This window comes from Microtus pennsylvanicus, chromosome 12 (assembly GCF_037038515.1).
Source record: "Microtus pennsylvanicus isolate mMicPen1 chromosome 12, mMicPen1.hap1, whole genome shotgun sequence".
In the NCBI taxonomy this organism is placed as follows: domain Eukaryota; kingdom Metazoa; phylum Chordata; class Mammalia; order Rodentia; family Cricetidae; genus Microtus; species Microtus pennsylvanicus.
Genome location: NC_134590.1, coordinates 28,894,164 through 28,913,626, shown reverse-complemented (window position 1 = coordinate 28,913,626; position 19,463 = coordinate 28,894,164). Strand labels below are relative to the sequence as shown.

Here is a 19,463-nt window from a genome sequence, read left to right as displayed (position 1 = left end):
ATGGTGGCACATGCCTTTAACCAGGGCACTTGGGAGGCAGAGGCTGGCAGATCTGTGAGTTCAAGGCCAACCTGCCTGATCTTCAAAGCAAGTTCCAGGATGGCCTGGGCTGTAACACAGAGAAACCCTGTCTTGAAAAAACAACAATAAAAACAAAACAAACAAACAAAAAGAAGGCAGAAATAGTTAATCAAACTTAGTGATATCATAAGGGCACGTAAACGTAAACACACAGTATATAGTTAATGCACAGTAAGAATGGTGTCCTTGGGAGGTGCCCCTTCTGATAGAGGACCCAGAGAGTGCAGCAGTCCTGACACGGGGAGGGAAGTCACACTAGGGAAGGCGCCCTGTGTATGGGGGTTGGAAGGGGATGAGGTAGTGGGTGACTCTTGTCGTGGTGGGGAGGGGAGCAGATCTTGTAAGGTTCCATGGACCTTATTAAGGACTTTGGATATAAGCATAATGGTGACGTTATTGGCCCTTGGACAACTCACCTGGGCAGTTCACGTACTTACTGAAGGGAGTTCAGGAAGCCATTCAGGGGCTATCAGGGTCATTCTGGTTACTGTGTTGATGCAAAGATGCTCCAGCCATTGCCCAGAGAGCTGCTAGAGGGCTGGCCTGACTACTATTTCTGTTTCCAAAGGGCTGTGTAGAAGAACACGCTGTGTCATAAAACATTTCATATCTAAGACCGACAGCACGGCTGCTGTTTTGTTCTTCATTCAAGCATTTCTCATAGGGATATCAGAATTCTAGAAAACCAGCTCCGATGTGGACTGAATAGGTATAACAGTGTGCGCACATGCGCGTGTGTTATAGTTTATGCGCTGATCTACTCTGTTGCCCCAGCAAAATACCATAGAGTGAGTGGTTGGTTGAAATAAAAGCCACTCATATTCCCAAAGGTCTAGAACCTGCACAACCAAGGCAGCAGCTTGGTATCTGGTAAGGGTTCTCCCTTTGGGTGGGCACGTGGCTGCCTTCTTGCCCAGGGCTCACGCAGCCTTTCCCTGGCACTCAGTCAAAAGCGTTGTCTCGCCATCACCCAGTTCACTGCCCTGCACTGCATAGGCGTAAATAATAATCGCACAGCAATGGGAGATTCCATGCCTCAGGGGGTTATTCATATGGTCACATCCGTATCTTCAAGGACTTCAGGAATGTCTTTGAAGGTCACATCTATGAAACAGGCTAGAATTTTAATCTTAGAGATTTGGAGAATAAATAGCTCCGATTTATCTGAGACAGTGCTTCAGGATTACCAGGAGCTACAGTTCTGAGCTTAGCCCGAAGCCTTAGCCCCTGTGACAGCTCAGATCTCCCACCTGACAGGGCTGCAACTCTTGTCCCTGTCTGTCGTGGAAAGGCAGGCTGTCTCCACCCACCCTGGCTCTTTGTTTCTGTTTTGTAGGTATGGACAGCTTTAAGCCTTCCCCTCAGCCCACTCTGGCCGGAGCCCCCTTTCTTTAACTTTCCGCTACTCTCTCCGCTTCAGCCTTCCCATGGCACGTACTCCACACAGCAGCCACCACAGATCTCTGTCTCGATCCGTCTAATGGATTCCCCTTTCTCTCATCTCCTCTTGGAGAGGAATAGCAGTCCTCATAAGTGTGTGCAAGGAAGGATTTTTGTCATCCGCTTCCCTTCTCTCCGCCGTTCATCGCCTTTCGCATCCTCTCTTCAGTCCAGTGCTGTAGATTCCCCAAATACCACATACAGTTCTGCCTCTAAGCATTTGCCTTTCTTATCCCTTCCCCTACAACATCCTCACTCTCCCGTCGTTCTTCCTTGCCCCTGAAGGTTCAGTATCTTGTTCCAGTGTTAGTCAAAGAGGTACTTTCGGCGCATGCTCTGTGTGAGGCGGCTATCTCTATCAATTGGCCCTCCTTACTCTCCGCACCTCTCTGTACTTTCCCGTGGGACTTATCTGCCGCCACATGATAGATTTTATACGTACGCACTTGTTTAATTTGTCCTCCAACTAGAGCAAAGGGTCAGTGAAAGCAAGGGCTTCCTTCCTTTTACCTCTTGTTTGCCACCCCAAAACCTAAAACGCTTCTGTGTAAATTTGCTTCATCAAACCTGCAAACGAGTGAAAAATGATGCAGATATCCTTTTTGGAAGAGGTACAGGAACTCTAAATGAAGGAAAGCGAACTCGTTGGTGCTGTGGTTTCTCCGTCCTCCCGTCTGAGAACTTCGCTACGAACTGTTTGGATAATCCCTATAAACTGTATTGACTTTTCCAGAGAACTGAAAGCCCTAAGCCAAACAGGATGTGAAAAGTTTTTCAGACACATAAAATCCTTGATTTTAGACTAGTAACTGTGCCTAGACATCTGCATGCGGTGTTTGCATTTTGAACGGTGATGAACAGGATGTGAAAAGTTTTTCAGACACATTAAATCCTTGTTTTTAGACTAGTAACTGTGCCTAGACAGCTGCATGCGGTGTTTGCATTTTGAACAGTAAGAAAATTTAAGCATGTATACCTGTCATTCTGAAAAAGATCCTGTTATTAACTCAAAGCGTAATTATATGGGGAGCACTCTGTGTAGAGAGAACATCCACGCGTGTACAAACTAAAGCGGGATTGCTAAGTGGAGTTAATTAAAACTGTACATATTCCTTACTCATTTACCATGCTATGAAAACAATATTTATGTTAATATTTAGGGTAATACATCAAGTTAATTCTAATCATGATACAGGAAGCCAAGGTAGAAATGAGAAACTAGCTTGCTACAGAAGGTGCTAGGCATAGAGTTCACTAATTTTGGTTGAGCCTTTGCTCTACACATTAGAGGGGTTTTTTTTTGTTTGTTTGTTTTTCAAGATAAGGTTTCTCAATGTAGCTGGAACTTCATCTGTAGACCAGGCTGACCTAGAACTCACAGAGATCCGCCTGCCTCTGTCTCCTGGGTACTGGGATTAAGGGTGTGCGCCACCACTGCTCTGCAAAGAATTGGTGTGTTTTTTGTTCTTTTCTGTTTTGTTTTTCAAGACAGGGTTTCTCCGTGTAGCCCTGGCTGTGCTAGAACTCTCTCTATAGACCAGACTGGCCTTGAACTCAGCTCCATTTGCCTCTGCCCGCCAAGTGCTGGAACTAAAGGCACGTGACACTCCTTCCCAGCTTCGTCAGAGTATTTGTATAATGAGACCTTTTACAAACTGTTTCCATTTCTGCTCCAGGTTGGGTTATGCAAGAATCTCTCATGCAGGACTAAGTGACTCTGAGATTCAGATGGCCAAGTTCAGGATCCCGGATGATCCTGCCAATTACAGAGACAACCAGAGAGTGGTCATAGACCACAGAGGACTTCCCAAGAGCATTCATTTCAACCCCAGGTGAGTGGGTGAGCACCTTTCTCGCTGGAGACCGCAGATACAAGCTGCCACATGCCCCTGCGGAGTCCAGATATCAACTCACATAAGCTAAAAATTGTGGTAGATTCTAGAGGCTCGTTTCAAGTGAGGGACTCATGATAAGATTATAATCTTTGCCTTCTGGGATGAAGAAATGTGTTGTAGCTCTAGCCTCAGGGGAAATGTCCCATTCTTGTCGTTATTACCACAGCTCCTACTACTGTGATCGTTGTCAGCATCACCACCCACTGCTACCATCCTCAACATCACCATTCTCACCGCCACCATCATCATCATCATCACCACCAGTAGCATGACTGTGATGGTGAATATTTGAGTGTTCCCATATTCCAGCTCTGTTCCAGACTCTTGAAGAGTTCCCTCAATTTAACTCGTTTGGTTGTTAACTGCTGTTACCAACATTTTATTGAGGAGGAAGCTCAGGCTGAGGAATGCACTGCATTAGGCTTAAATGACTAGCCGGTGGCAGAGCTGTGGAGGAAGGATGCCCGTTAGCACTGCAGGGTTACAGCGTTTCTAGCCGGCTGCACCTTCCCTTCAGTCCGAGAGCCTTTGAAAACTGCACTGTGTAGTCTTGCCCCAGATCGTCTCATTAGGACTCCCTGGGATGATGCTTGCGTTGGGGTCATAAATAGCTCTTCCTGGGTTATTCTAATGGTCGGTTCACACTGGGACTCTGCAGTGTGGGTGATTCCCTTACCTCGCAGGCATTATCCCATGAAAGAGATATTGAATTTCATTTTGCTTAGTTTTTCATAGTGGTTATCTAAGAGATCTGTTTGTAGCCAAGCATATGATCTGAAGGGTGGGCTCCAATCAGTGCCACTGGTGGATGGTGAGACGGCGCCTCCCTGCTGATCAGCCCACAGAGAATGCCCTTGACATTGTATTGTTGTAGATTTCTACCTCACTCGCTCACAGCTGCGACAATTTCTCAGACTTTGCCAGGGACTACACTACACTTCATTTGATTTGTTTACTTCCTTGTACTTCCTGAGAGGACTGACCCAGAGTGTACTGATTATGGCAAGGAGGAGGAAAGTCAGCTTGGCTTTGTTACTGTGTTTCTCTCCTGCTGGGGACGTAAGGGGAAAGTGATGGTGCAGCCCGCCTCTCTGTTCTGTGGAGCAGCTGTAGAAAATACCCAGCTGCATATTGTTAGCCCAGCACCGGTTTCAACTTCCAAGTATAATTCCCAGGATGGAGAGATGGCTCAGAGGTTAAGAGCAGTGGCCGCTCTTTTAGAGGTCCTGTTCAATTCCCAGCAACCACATGGTGGCGCACAGCCATCTGTAATGAGATCTGGTGCCCTCTTCTGGTGTGCAGGTGTACATGCAGGCAAAAACACTACATATTAAATAAATAAATTTTTTGTTTAAATAGTGTAATTCCCACTGAATATGTGTCACTTTCAGAACATGTGTCTTAGTTAGGGTTTCTAGTGCTGTGATGAAACACACCACCAAAAGCAAGTTAGGGAGGAAAGGGTTTATTTGGTTTATGTTTCCACATGACAGTTCATCACCAAAGGAAGTAAGGACAGGAACTCAAGCATGGCAGGAGCCTGGAGGCAGGAGCCGATGCAGAGCATGGTGGGGTGCTGCTTACTGGCTTGCTCCCCATGACTTGTTCAGCCTGCTTTCTTATAGCACCCAGGACCACCAAGTCAGGAATGGCTCCCACTGCAATGAACTGGGTTCTCCCACTTGAGTCATTAATTAAGAAAAATGCCCTACATACTTGCAGTCCTATCTAATGGAGGCATTTTCTCAAATAAGGCTCCCATCTCTTCAATGATTCTAGTTCCTATCAAGTTGACATAAAACTAGCTAGTGCGGGGGTCCATTTTTTTTTCCACTGAATGAGATGACTTCTTAAATGGAAAATAAAAATTTTAGCCAGAAAAGATTTTCTTGTTTCTCTATTCTTCGTATACCAGGAGTGTGGCAAGAGACCAATAAACTATTTTTGGCAAACCACAACTGCAGATTGAGCCAAGACAGTCGTGGCTGAGCGAGGTCTATTTTCTTTCTCAGTTACAAAAATAATGAAGGTGTTGGGGGAAGCTCGCCTTCATTACAAAATCGTGCTCAAGACACTTAATATATATTCTCTCAGGAGTCTTAGATATTCACTGTGACATTATTAACTCTGGTCACGATGCCTTTGAGTAGCAGAACTGAAATCCTGCCCTTTGACCTGTGTCTTCTCCCAGGCAGCCCCAGGCAGCCAATGTTACTGTTCTCGCTGCTTCTGCAAGTATAACTTTTAAAAAGGTCTACATGTAATGCCAAAAACAAAACGAAAAAACAAGGCAGGCCGTGGTGGCACAGGCCTTTAATCCCGTACTCAGAGGCAGAGGCAGAGGCAGGAGGATCTCTTGAAGTTTGAGTACAGCCTGGTCTACAGAACAAGTTCCAGGACAGCCAGGGTCACACAGATAAACCCTGTCCTTGAAGAAGCAAAACTAAAACTAAAACAAAACAAAACACCAAAAGTTCTCCACATAATCGAGACCACGGTTTTCATGCTCCCACTCTCTCTCTCCCCCAACCCCTTTCTCCTGAGGCTCAAACTGGGATTGACACGGTCCAGACAAGCACTCGGCCAACAAGCCTCACCTCAAATCCCTGGTTTGTTTTTCTCATTTCTTTCTGAAACAGGGTCTCACTACGTAGCTCAGGCTGACCTTGAACTTGCTGTATAACCCAGGCTGGTTTTAAACAGACAATTCACCTGCTTCTGTTTTCCAAGGCCTGAGATGACAGCTGAGTCCCGGATGTCCAGTTAGTCCCCTGGTCATACGGCCTCTAAATTCACCCATGGTGCTGCAGACACAGCCGTTCCTTCTTTTCTTTTCTTTTCCCTTTGGATTTTCAAGATTGGGTTTCTCTGTAGCTTTGGAGTCTTTCCTGGAACTAGCTCTTGTAGTCCAGGCTGGCCCCAAACTCACAGAGATCCGCCTGCCTCTGCCTCCCGAGTGCTGGGATTAAAGGCGTGCGCCACCATCGCCCGGCTAGTTCCTTCTTTTCAAAAGCTGAATAATATCCCAGTGTGTGTGGACACACTCAGCCTCGTGTGTATCGTTCCTGATTCCCCAGGAGTTGTTCTTAGTCTTTGAAATAGTTCCTCACTAGCCTGTAGTTCACCAATTAGGCTAAACTGACTGGCCGGCCTGCCCTGCCATCTGCCTGTCCCCTTCTCTGCAAGCACATGCCACCACACCTGACTTTTTAAATGTGGGTCCTAGGACTCAAACTCAGGTCTCCATGCTAACCCAGCAAGCATTTCGCTGACTGAGGTATCTCCACAGAACCCTTTAAGTTCAACTTTGAAGTTAGCATATGAAATGATGGGTTCCATTATGGCATTTTCAAATATATATGTCATTACACTTAGTTCCTATTTATCATTTCCCCCTTTTTAACTCATCCTGACACCTTTTAGCTCTCCTTCCCCCAGCCAGTGGGATAGCCTGTCACACGCATTTATTATCATCTCTTCCTCACCTCCTCACCCTCCTCAACATCTCACCTCTCCTCTCATGCTCCCCTTTATAACTGTAGTCACACACACGCACGCACACGCACGCACACATGCACACGCACGCACACATGCACACACGTGAAAGCACATTTCCATCTCTAGTCCACACATTAAGCATGTGGCATCGGTCTTCCTGAGTCTGCTATTTTGTTTAACATAATGATTTCCAGTTACATCTGCTTCTCTGCAGGTGACGTCAGTTTTTCCTCTGTGACTGAATGAGATTCCTCTGTGTGTGCACCACCTTTTTTCTTTCTTTAGCCACTCCTAGGTTGAAGGCCATCGAGGTAGGCTCCATTTCCTAGCAACTGTGAATAGAGAGGAAAGAAACTTGGCTGTGCAGGGGTCTCTGTGGAGTGTCCATGTATAGCCTTTTGGGTAGATACTCAGGAATGGTATGGAGGGGTCATAGGGTTGTTCCAGCTTTAGCATTTTGGAAAGGCTGCACCCTGATTTTTTCCATAATGACTATACATGTTTGCACTCCCTCCAGGAGAACAGAAGTACCCTTCTTTCCCCACATCCTTACCAGCGTTTGTTTCCATGGTAACAGACATTCTGATTGGGATAAGATGGAATCTCTAGTTTTAATTTTCATTTCCCATGTGATTAAGGGTATTGAATACTTTTTCAAATATTTATTGACCTTCTGTGTTTATTGTCCTTCTCTTGAGGACTGTCTATTTATTTGATTAGCCCACTTATTGATTAGATGATTTTCAATGTTTAAATTCTGCAGTTCTTCGGGTGCTCTGAATATTAATTACCTGACTGATGTGTAGTGGGAAAAGAATTTTTTTTTCAAATTCTGAATTTTTTTTTTCGAATTCTCTGTACTCTGGGGATAGTTTCAATTGGGCACAATCTCTGAGTTTCATGTACCTCCACTCTGGTTGATTTTTGACTGTGGAGCCCTTGTCAGAAAGCGCCTGTATCTTCACATGTTTACCCGTGTTCTCCTCCAGCAGTTTCAAAGTTTCCAACTTTCATTCAGGCCTCCGGTTGATTCTGAATCGATCCTAGGGCAAAATGAGGCTCCAGTTCCCTTCTTGTACACAGGGAAATCCACTTTTTCCGGACCCACTTGTTGAACAGACTGGTCCCCCCCTCCCTCGTGTGTGTGTATGTGTTTGAAACCTTGTTGTTGAGGATGATGCAGCTGTAGCTGTGTGGGTTGATTTCTGCATCTTATATTCTATTTCACTGATTTACATGTTTGTTTCTGTTCAAGTACTAAACAGTTTCTGGGGGGAAAAGAAAAAGTTAAAAATGAGAGAGTGGGAGGGGAAGACAAACAAAGAATAAATGGACACAAAAAGAGAAAGGTTCAAGATTGCCCAGTAATGAGAAATGTGCAAACAAAATCAAATGAACGAATGGAAGGAACTAAAATACAAAATCATTAAAGTTTTTTGAAAAGGTTTCTTTTTATTTTATGTGCAAGTGTTTTCCTACATATACGTGTGTGAACCATGTATGTGCTGTTGCCTATGGAGGTCCTATGAGCACAGGGCCCCCAGAGCTGGAGTTAAGGATGCCTGTGAACTCTTGCTCTCTGGGGGACCAGCCTCCAACAGTACAGGGCTCAGGATGAGTTCATGGCATTGGCAGATACTCGGCTTTTCTTTCTGAGGGGGTTAAGGGAAAAAAACACTCACATACTCTCTTCATGGTTTGCTCCAAACCTTTTCTTTATTCTTTGTTTGTATTCTCTGTTCCTTTTCTCTTTCCTGTTTTCCTAACTCTATCTAACTCTCTCATTCCTGATGTTTTCCTTTTAGCCCATTCTCTCACTAACTCTCTCTCTATTCTTTCCCTTACAGCTTACACACCCCAGCAAAATCTTCCAGGCAATAGAAATATTACAATGTGGTTACATTCTGTTTTTCAAGTGAATGATTACAACGACTACAAAACAAACAGTAAAGAACAGCATGTTTTTATATCCCTTACATGATTAAACATTTTACACATTACAGGTGAAAAACAAGTCATCCCAAGAACCCATGTACATTCATACCTAAGCAACTTGTTATAGATTAACTGTGTGGACAAGCGAGGTATTCAGCTAATGATATTTTAGGCTGCTTTGTTCTTGTTTCCTTAAAGAGTTCCCCACACAGCTGTGTGCCTTTTTTAAAACTTTAGATTGTCTTCTTGGGTTTTTCACCTCAAAGCCATCCTTAAGTTATTTTCAAAGCTTTGTTTCAGCTGTGATGCACTCCAAAACCTGTGACTACATCTCCCAACATTAAGGTTAAAAGAATTTAAGCTAGTTGAGCTACTGGTACTCAATTGTTTTTCTTAGTTTTAACCTAAGCCACGGTCTATATGGCTCCTCAATAGAAACTTATGTGTTGTAGCTGGGTGACACTTCCTTGTTTATATTTTTAATCTTCAAAACTCTATTTAAACTAACATTATTATTATCAGCTAGACAGTACAGTTTAGGAAGAAATCACCTTCATAATAATCCACAGGTAAAATGCCCTGCAGAATGGGATGTCTCCATGAGGTAAACACACTACATTATATGTTGTATTTCCATTTTAACTCACATTAATATTTTAATTTTTTCTTTTTTTATTACTTCTTTGAATCATTGGTTATTTGTGAGTAGATTGTTTTAATAATTTCTCCACATTTATGAATTCTGAAATTTTACCTATGGATATTGTCTTCCAGTTTCATATTACTGTGTTCAGAAAGGATGGTTGATATGGTTCAAGTGTTCTTAAGCTTACTAAGATTTGTGTGTGTGTGTGTGTGTGTATGCCCGACCAAAAAGCCATCTAGAGAATGTTCCATGTGTGAGTTTGAAAAGAATATTTAATCTGTTACCTTAATTGAATATATATATCTGTTGAGTTCATTTTGCTTTAGTACAGTGTTGAATCTGCTTTGTCCAGCATCTGTTGCTGAAAATAGCTATTGAATTCCTCTTTTATTAATGCCTTCTTTTATAGCATCCCTTTTTATGCTTAGGCACCCTGAGTAGCCATACACTCACAATCGTTACCTTCCACTGATGAAGTGAATCCCTTATCGTTACATAGTAACTTTGTCTCTTGCGACAGTTTTTGATTTAAAGTCTATTGTATCGTCTATAACTGGTTACTCTGGTCACTCTTAGTTGTCATTTGAATGGAGCATCTTTGCAGCCCTTCACTTATAGACCGCATATGCTATTAAAGCTAAACTGAGTCGTACAGGCAGCTTATAGCTGGATCTAAAAGAACAAAACAAAACAAAAAACAACCTCACTTGATTGCAAACTGCTTAATGGACAGAAAATGTGATCCATTTACATTTAGAGTAATTGATAGATAAGAACTCACAGTTGCCATTAAACAATAGTTTTTTCGGTTGCTTTGTGGTTCTTTTATTGTTTTCTTCTTCTGGTGTCTTCCTTTTTTACTAGATTTATCTACTGAAGATTTTTCTTTGTAGTTACATGAGGCTTACACAAAACATCTTATAACTCTGCTAAGACCATATCTACCCTTTCCCCCTCCCTTCCAATACTTCTCTCTTCCCATCACTTTTCTCTCCCCTCCCCATTTCTTTTTTTTCTTTTCTATCTTTCTTTCTTTCTTATTTATTTATTTATTTATTTATTTATTTATTGGTTTTCTGAGACAGTGTTTCGCTGTAGCTTTGGAGCCTATCTCGGAACTCACTTTGTAGACTGAGCTGGCCTCGAACACACAGAGATCCGCCTGCCTCTGCCTCCTGAGTTCTGGGATTAAAGGCGCACGCCACCACCACCTGGCTCTTTCTAGTACTAGAGTTCTTTAACATTTGCAAAGGTATTTTTGCATGTGGATAGTCGTTTAAACTGATATTTCTATGAGGGAATGAGCACTGGAAAGTCTCACTTTGTCATCTTGCTGACTTCATATTTGTATATATTTATATACCATGCAATAATGTAGATCATTAATTCTTAATAAATGTAGGAAAATATATAATAATCTGTCTATACTTACACACATGCATACATGTATGCATGTGTGTTTCCTCTTTGTGAATCTGCTGATACTCATCCAAGTCGTATGTTATGGACTTTCTTCCACAGTATTCTCCCTGAAATATTTTCATGATTGCATAATTTTCATTGTATGGATTGCTGAATTTTAGTTAATCAGTTTAGTTGATTTTGCACATTGATTCTCTCATTATTGCCAAAAGTCTTCCAAAAGCTCTTTCTTATGTCCTTGGACACATTTTTTTCTTATTTTCTGAGGATTTAGTTGGAGGTGAAGAACCACAGAATCAAAGATTCTGCAAAATTTTACCATCTTCACTCTCACTTTAAGGTGGTGAAGTGAACAGACTCCTGCCGTCTGCAGCACAGAGATTAACTGGTTAGCATGCCTGCCAAGGTAGTGAAGATAGTCCATGGCCTCACTGTCGTGGTCTTTGCTCTCCGTGCCCTGAGTGTTACGTCCCTCCGACCAAGGCTGTGTAGTTAGTGATCCTTCGGGGAAGCAAAGGGAATCTGCAACACTTGTGGGCAATTTAGAAGCTCTGAGCCAAGACAGATTCTGTATAGGCATAAACGCATAAAGATAAAACCTCTGGTGCCTATCAGGCAAATGGTATTCAAGCCCAGGACAAGAGAGAAAACTCCCATGTTTCCCCAGCATTATCAACTGATGGTCCCTGAACGTTTGTGCTTTGGAAATGTTCTGTTATCGGGGAGAGTGGGTTGGAGTTAAGATGTCAACCCGCCTTTCCCACAAATCCTTTGTAATTTCTCTTTCATCTGATTCATTCCTTGCTGTTTTATGGATTGATCTTATCAATACTCATGCTGTGATAAGTGGATCAAAGTACTGTGCTTATGGTTGAAATTCTCCGTAAGAACACCCTGCTTTCTGCACCCTTTTCCCATGTTGGTTATTTCTCTTTTAGATTTGGCTCCTACAAAGAAGGACACAATCATGAAAACAACCATCGTTTTCACATGAACACTCCCAAATACTTCGTCTGAACCCTTTTAGACAAGGAGTCGTCGTTGGCTGGGGCAAGTTTGTAACAGCTCAAAGAAGAGTTGAATGAGAACGGCAGAATACACGTGATGAACCTCAGGAGTTAGAAAGGGTGACATCATGCAGCAGGAATCCCATCAATTTATAAGCCATGCTGCTTAATAAAGGCATCTCTCTGAGTTACTTTTATTAAAAAGAGCTGTGTGATAATATAAGAAAATGAAGCTCAGGGCTGGAACTGGAGCTCAGTGGTAGAGTGCTTGCTTGCCTGGTGTGCATGGGTCTCCAGGTTCAATTCCCAGCATGGCCAGAGATAAAGGCAGCAGGGTGAGGGAAAAAAGAAATCACTAATTTGTGATTGTTTTAATGACACTTGGCCGAGGGAAGATGGATCAGTGGGTAAAGTGCTTGGTGTGTAAGCGTGAGGACCTGATTGGATCCCAGGGCAGTGTAAAATACGAGGTGTGGGACCATGACTACATATTCCCAGTGCTGGGGAGTGAGAGAGAGACAGGTCCTGGGGGGAGCACTCCCCCATAATTTCAGTGCTGGGGAGTGACAGAGAGACAGGTCCTGGGGGGAGCACTCCCCCATAATCCCAGTGCTGGGGAGTGAGAAAGAAACTGGTCCTGGGGGGGGGAGCACTCCTCCATATTCCCAGTACTGGGAAATGACAGTCAGACAGGTCCTGGGGGAGCACTTCCCCATAATCCCAGTCCCGGGAAGTGACAGAGCGAGACAGGACTGGTCACTAACCAGCCAATCTAGCCAGTCAGAGAGAACTAGCCTCAGTGACAGACCTTGTCTCAAGAAAGTGGAGGGCCTGAGAGATGGCTCAGTGGTTGAGAGCTGTGGCTACTCTTTCAAAGGACCCAAGTTCTCAGCACCTACATGGTAACGCACATTCTTCTGTAATTCTCATTCTCAAGGGGATCTGACACTCTCACACAGACATACGTGCAGGCAAAACACCAATCTACATAAAATAAAAAACATTCTAAAAACCCAAAGTGTTAGAATAAATAAAGTGGAGAGTGATAGAGGAAGACACTTAAGGTCAGCTTCTGGTGTCAACACACACACACACACATCTACAAAATACACACACATATGCACACACATACATACAAGCATGCACATACCTACATATATATACACACACATACACACATATACACACATATATACACATGCACACACACATGCATACACATGTCCTACTGGTATAGATAAAATAATTTTATTTCTACCAATAATCTTAGGGGAAACACAATATGTATCAAGTTATTTCTCCAGTGTTTTCAGATACACTCTACAGCATACAAGGAGTGAGCATAAACCACTGTCAACAGAAACAACAGACAGGAGAAACAGACCTGCTGACGCTTCCAATGTGGGATTTATCAGTCCAGACTAAAGCAACTACAATTCCCAGGAACAAAACATGCTTGGAGGTTTTGGCAAGAGACTAAAAGTGTAAAGACTGACCTACCAGATTAGAGAAGAGAGAAAAATAAATCCCAGAACTCAAAAAAAGGATGCAAATTGAAATGATTTAACATCAGAATAAACAAATAGTTGAAGGAAATTTGTGAGCTGGAAGATAGGTCAGAAAACAAAAACAAAACAAAACAAAACCCCACTGATCCAGAGGTGGAGAGCCAAACTCAATACAAACTCAAATGCACTGTTTAATATCTACAAAGACAATGCCCTTCTTGTCTCTACCAGGACACATATTAACTGCTCCACTGATGCTCTTATGTAACAGGTGTGCTCTGTTCTAGTCAAGCCCACAGCTCTAGCCACACAGAGTGTGTAACACTAGTGTTAAACAATCTTCCTCAACTCATGCCCAGTATTCCAGTGCCTCTACCCAGCATTGTTCACTGCTGCTGGCTGCTGCTGGATTCCAGGGTAAGATTCCTGGGGGTGGGGGAGAGGTATGGCTGGCCTGTTTCTCTGCTTGCAGACCCTTTGTAGCACTGGAATCGTACTGCTGTGGAGATGGAGGTACCGGTTTTGTGGTGAATTGTGTAGCTAACATCATGGGAACTGCCAATGGCTGCTGTGGAGCCAATGGGACAGTGAGTGAGATCACTGACTACTGTAATCTTTGAGCTCAGCACAATGCCATATGGTCTCAGCGGTCATTTTATGATTTAGGAGGAAACCTATAGCGGTTAAATAATTTCTATAAAAATCAGAGTTTCTTGCTAATGATAGCACCAGAGCCAATGTTCTACAGTTGAATCCAGGACCAGGAGTTGTCCTGGGGCCTAGTTTCTTCCCTTTGTAGACAAGACAGTATGCAGATCATTCCTGTTTGCTCTGCTCATTAACAGAGTGAAATGCTACATAAATATTTTTCCAGTATTTTTTTCATAACTGAAACTTCCTAATAATATCTCTGTAAACAGTTTTTAATATTTTTGGCACTTATCCACTTTCTTCTTGTAAAGTGCAGCCGGATGACAAGATGTTGCCATTGGTTTCAGATTTTTTTCTGTTGAAAATGAGAATAACATTTGTTTTCTATTCCCACTTATTTTTGATGTGCTACTTTTAAACTTCTATTTCCCCCATTCTTCTATTGAACTATGATTTTGGTATATCTTTATGAAGTGTGTTCTCTTAACTTATTACAGGAGTACAATGTATGACAAGCTAGCCAGAGTGAAAAACACGTCGATTGCCTTGGAACTCAATCATTTTTATGTACCAGTCATTTGGAAATGATCATAGCCACGGTGCTGTGCTATGGGAACCCAGACTTGCACCTCAGGCCCTTTCTTTAGCTACTTCCTGCTCCCCTCACACTTGGCCATCTCTAGTGACCATGGCTCTGCTGCATCCTTCTGCATGGGTGACCTTACAGTTTTTATCTAGTGAGTTCTTTGACAATTCCTACATGCACATAATGCTTTCTGGTTATTCTCCTGCCCTCACTCTCTCTACTTCCCATGCCTACCCTGACCTCCACACTGTCCCTTTCTAAGATCCACAACCATTGGTTTTGTTTTTATGACACATTTAGCTTAACCAGCGCCATCTCTATGACCTTGGGAGATGATGTGAAATCATATCAGTGATTTTTAAATTTCAGTTGGAATTATTTTTAGCCGTCTAGACTTTGTCATCCCCCTTCCAATTTTTTTCATTTATCTTTAAATGCTAGATGCCTTTTAGATGATCACATAGAATCTCGGGACAAAGAAAGAGACAATTAAAAAATAGAAGGTACTTTTCAGTATATTGATGTATTGGGATATTGAATTTACCTTATTTGAATCATTTGGGACAATACAGTAGCCTTCCTTGTCCATAGGTTGTTTTGTTTTGTTTTTTCCTTTCTGTGCCTTCAGTTATTAAGTTTTACTGTGTCTGGAAATATTCAGTGGAAAACCCCAGAGCTAGACATAGGTTTAAAATTCGACAGTGTTCTGAGTAGTTTGGTGAAGCCCTGCGAACACATCTCTGTCCAGCAATATCTCTCCTGTGTGTGCTGCCCGCCTGGTAGTTGGTAGCTGTCTTGATTATCAGATCAACTTTTATAGAAACACCTCAACCTGAAATCTCAACCTGAAAAAAAAGTAATGAAATATAATAATAAATATACAAATAAATAAAATAATAAAAATAAAAAATGCATTTATTTGTGTTGGGGGGGTACACACACATGCCATGACTCACATGTGGTGGTCAAGGGCAATTTGTGGGAGTTAGTTCTCATCTTCTACTATGTAGATCAAGGTCAGGTCATCAGATTTGATGACAAGTGCGTCTACCCACTGTTGTCACCTACCCACTGAACCGTCTCACTGACCTACGTAATCTCTATTCTGTTCTCCTAATGTTACCAAGGTACAAGAGTGGTGTTTCTGGCAATTTGGAGATGCTACAGAGAAGCCATGAGGTGCTTCCCTTAAGGGAAAGGGGGAAAGAAAGTGCCATAAGATATTTTCAAAGAGACTGTATATGCTTAATTTGTTAGTCTGTACTGTGTACAATAATTACTCAGTTTTAGTTTTGGTTATTTTTACAAAATTACTATGCCTGACTTAGAAATTAATCTTTATAATAGGTATGTAGGTAGAGAATAAGACCTATGTATAGAATATAGATAAGATTGATAGATGATAGTTGGATAGATGATAGATAACAGAGATAGACATGCAGAATTTGGTACAAGTTGGGGTTCCAGCATTTGTTGAAGGCCTTGGGGTATATCCCGTACAGTAAGAGATAAGGGTGGGGCCCTGATACCCATTTTGATTCTTGTGGGTTAGAAAAGCATTTGATTACCATGACTCCAGCTTCCTATGCTCAAACATCAATACAATATCATGTGCTCATTCTTTCCCTTACAAAACTAATCTGTATTAAGGAGCTTTTGAAGAGTGAATGCCTTGAGCTCCCTTCAGTATATGAGCTTCCAAATAATTAAGTAATGGCGAAATCAAGACACTGAAGGAGATGTGGAGCCATCTGTGGGGTCTACACCTGAAAACTAGCACCACAGAGTCCGCGGCAGGAGAATTTTGAATTTGGGGGTTAACACGCATTACAGAGTTAGTTCCAGATTAGCCTCTGTTTTGGGCTAGATAGTGAAATGTAGTCTCAAAATAACCATCAAATAAAAAATGAAATAATTAAGTCGGGCGATGGTGGTGTATGCCTTTAATTCCAGCACGTGGGAGGCAGAGACAGGGTGATCTCTGTGAGTTTAAGGCCATCCTGGTCTACAGAGCGAGTTCCAGGACAGAAAGTTCTCAGTTACACAGAGAAACCCTGTATCAAACAAACAAACAAACAAACAAATAATAATAAAGAATGGGAGGCTTTGAGAGCTTGTTTGGAGGTTCTAGCAGGGGAGCGCAGCTACTCGTCTACCCTTGACGAAGACGGGTCCTCCTCTATTCATGGAAGGTTGTCTTCTTCACCCAGCAATACCACGTTTGGGTATATACCCAAAGGATGCTCAATCATACCACAAGGACATGTGCTCAACTATGTTCATAGCAGCATTATTTGTCATAGCCAGAACCTGGAAACAACCTTGACTTAAGAATGGATAAGGGAAATGTGGTACATTTACACAATGGAGTACTACACAGTGGAAAAAAATGATGACATCTTGAAATTTGCCAGCAAATGAATGGCTCTAGAAAACATCATATTGAGTGAGGTAACCCAGACCCAGAAAGACAAATATCATATGTACTTATTCATAAGTGGCTTTTAGACATAAAGCAAATAAAAAGCAGCCTACAATTCACAATCCCAGAGAACCTAGACAACAAAGAGGACCCTAAGAGAGACATACATGGATCTAATCTACATGAGACACAGAAAAATACAAGATTTCCTGAGTAAATTGGGAGCATAGGGATCATAGGAGAGGGTAAAAGAGGAAGGGGAGAAGGGAGGGGAGCAGAGAAAAATATATAGCAGTACAAGGAGCCACCACACTGGATATGATGGCTTTTTGTGCTTGACCTTTGCTGGTAGGCTCAGCTGTAGGAAGTCCTGCAGTTAATCTGACGGAAGACCCTTTGTCTTTACTGATAAGCCTTTTCCACCCTCCTTTATCTCAGACTATCAGAAGAAACTTCCTATCTTCAGCTGAAGCAGAGTCAAGCACCAGCCCTTCCCTGGGTTCTTGTTAAAGCGGAATCTCTTTCACCCCATCCTGGAGGTTTAAATCTTTGCAAACACTTCCTTCAAAGCTCTGGGATTTGCCTTCTTGACTGCCTAGAGACAGTCCTCATTTTCTGCCAAATGACAAAGATGCTGAAGAGGTTCTGAGAAAGCTGGACCATACAAAGAGGGGGTGGGAGGTCCCCTCCAGGCACTGCTGGCTGTAGCTACGCTGCACAGCACATCACTCACGCAGAGCCCGGACTTCAAAGGAACAACACATTCAAGTTCAAATCAAAGCACTATTCATTGAGAACATTTTGCATTGTGGCTATCGAGTACCGTGTGTACTTGCAGAAGCTAGAATTTCCATGAAAGGAACAGCGGGCTGCAGACTGCGTCACTTAAAAGTGTCGAGCTGTTCTCAGAGAGGGAGGAACGACAAGGAGAGACGACAGGAGCAGTAAGGTGAAAAAGAAAAGCAAGTGCCCGAGCACCGCGGGGGAGGATGGGTGGGAATCAGAGCTCTGCCTGGCTGCAGCCTCCTCTTCTCCTTTCTCAGCAGTGAGGGAGGCCTGGCCGACTCCTGTGGGTTTACTTCTAGCCGGCCTGTCGGCTCAGGAAAGCCATTTACCTCAGGTTAGTGCAATGGGTCCTCCAACAGTCTTCCTTCTGATCTGCCTGAGACGATTCCCTGCAGTGCAGAAAAGCCATGCATTATATTAAGATCTGATTTCATTGAGAGAGAGAACACGTTTATATGCATATGTGCATACATGGTCAGGAGTTGAGTCAGGTATCTTCCTGTCTTTCTCTCCACTTCAGTTTTTGAGACACGGACTCTCCTTGAACCTCGAGCTCACTAATTCAGCTAAACTTGACTGGCCAGCAAATCCCAAAGACCCTGCCCTCCACTTTCCAGAACTCACTCGGATGATAGGCTTGTGTGCAGCTTTTTTTTAAAAAAAATATTTATTTATTATGTATACAATATTGTGTCTGTATATGCCTGCAGGCCAGAAGAGGGCACCAGACCTCATTACAGTTGGTTGTGAGCCATCATGTGGTTGCTGGGAATTGAACTCAGGACCTTTGGAAGAACAGGCAATGCTCTCAACCACTGAGCCATCTCTCCAGCCCCCTTGTGTGCAGCTTTTTACATGGGTGCTGGGGATCAAACCCAACTTCTGAGCAAACATTGAACCAATTGAACCATCTCCTCATTATATCTCTTTGTCTTCTAATATTCTGGATTTTTTTTTTTACTTTTAGGTAATGTTTATAGTAGTGCCTCAGAGGAGATCTGTTGCAGGATATTTGATTAGACTATGAAACTCTGAGACCATGTTCATACAATTAGACTTGAAACAGTCAGCAACTAGTTGACAAGAATTAGCCACAGAGAGAACAGAGGAGCCAGGAATATGGATAAAGAGGTGCCCCGGAAGGAGGAGTGAGGGACTGAGAGATTCGTAGTCATTTTTTTTTTCGTAGTCATTTTTGATTGGGATGAGTGGAGAGCTGCTTCTCTGGTTGGGTCTCCAACCAAAAAGGAAGGTCAGCTCTTTACTTCTCGGCTTCTCTGATCTAGCAGTTTTTCATCCCAACATTTGACCTCTAAGTCTTTATTGGTAAATAGAATGATAGAGACTTAATTAAAACCTCTATTTGGCAGCCTTGGCCATAGCCGGTGCCGTGGGATTGGAAATCCCACCAGGTGTCTGAGCAGTTGGGTTCTGACTGAGGGCCCTTGAGACGCAGATGATAGTTGAAATATCAGTAGATTCGGGTGTGACCCATAAGCAGATGTAAAAACAACAGCCATCACTGCAGAGTTAGTATTTCCTGGAGATCTGTTAAAAATGCAAATTCTTGGGTCCCATCTCAGTGA

The 19,463-nt window shown here is 42.8% G+C and overlaps 1 protein-coding gene across 1 annotated transcript in view; it reads left to right on the top strand.

Annotated features, from left to right (window-relative positions):
* The window catches only part of Cwh43 (cell wall biogenesis 43 C-terminal homolog), a 46,060-nt gene extending 33,855 nt beyond the window's left edge, over window positions 1–12,205 (top strand). Inside the window, exons 15-16 of the mRNA XM_075942875.1 lie at window positions 3,198–3,353; window positions 11,856–12,205. Coding sequence (XP_075798990.1) covers window positions 3,198–3,353; window positions 11,856–11,934 — 235 coding nt within the window. The 3' untranslated portion in view covers window positions 11,935–12,205. The remainder of the gene's footprint in view (window positions 1–3,197; window positions 3,354–11,855) is intronic.
* Window positions 12,206–19,463: the final 7,258 nt, after the last annotated feature.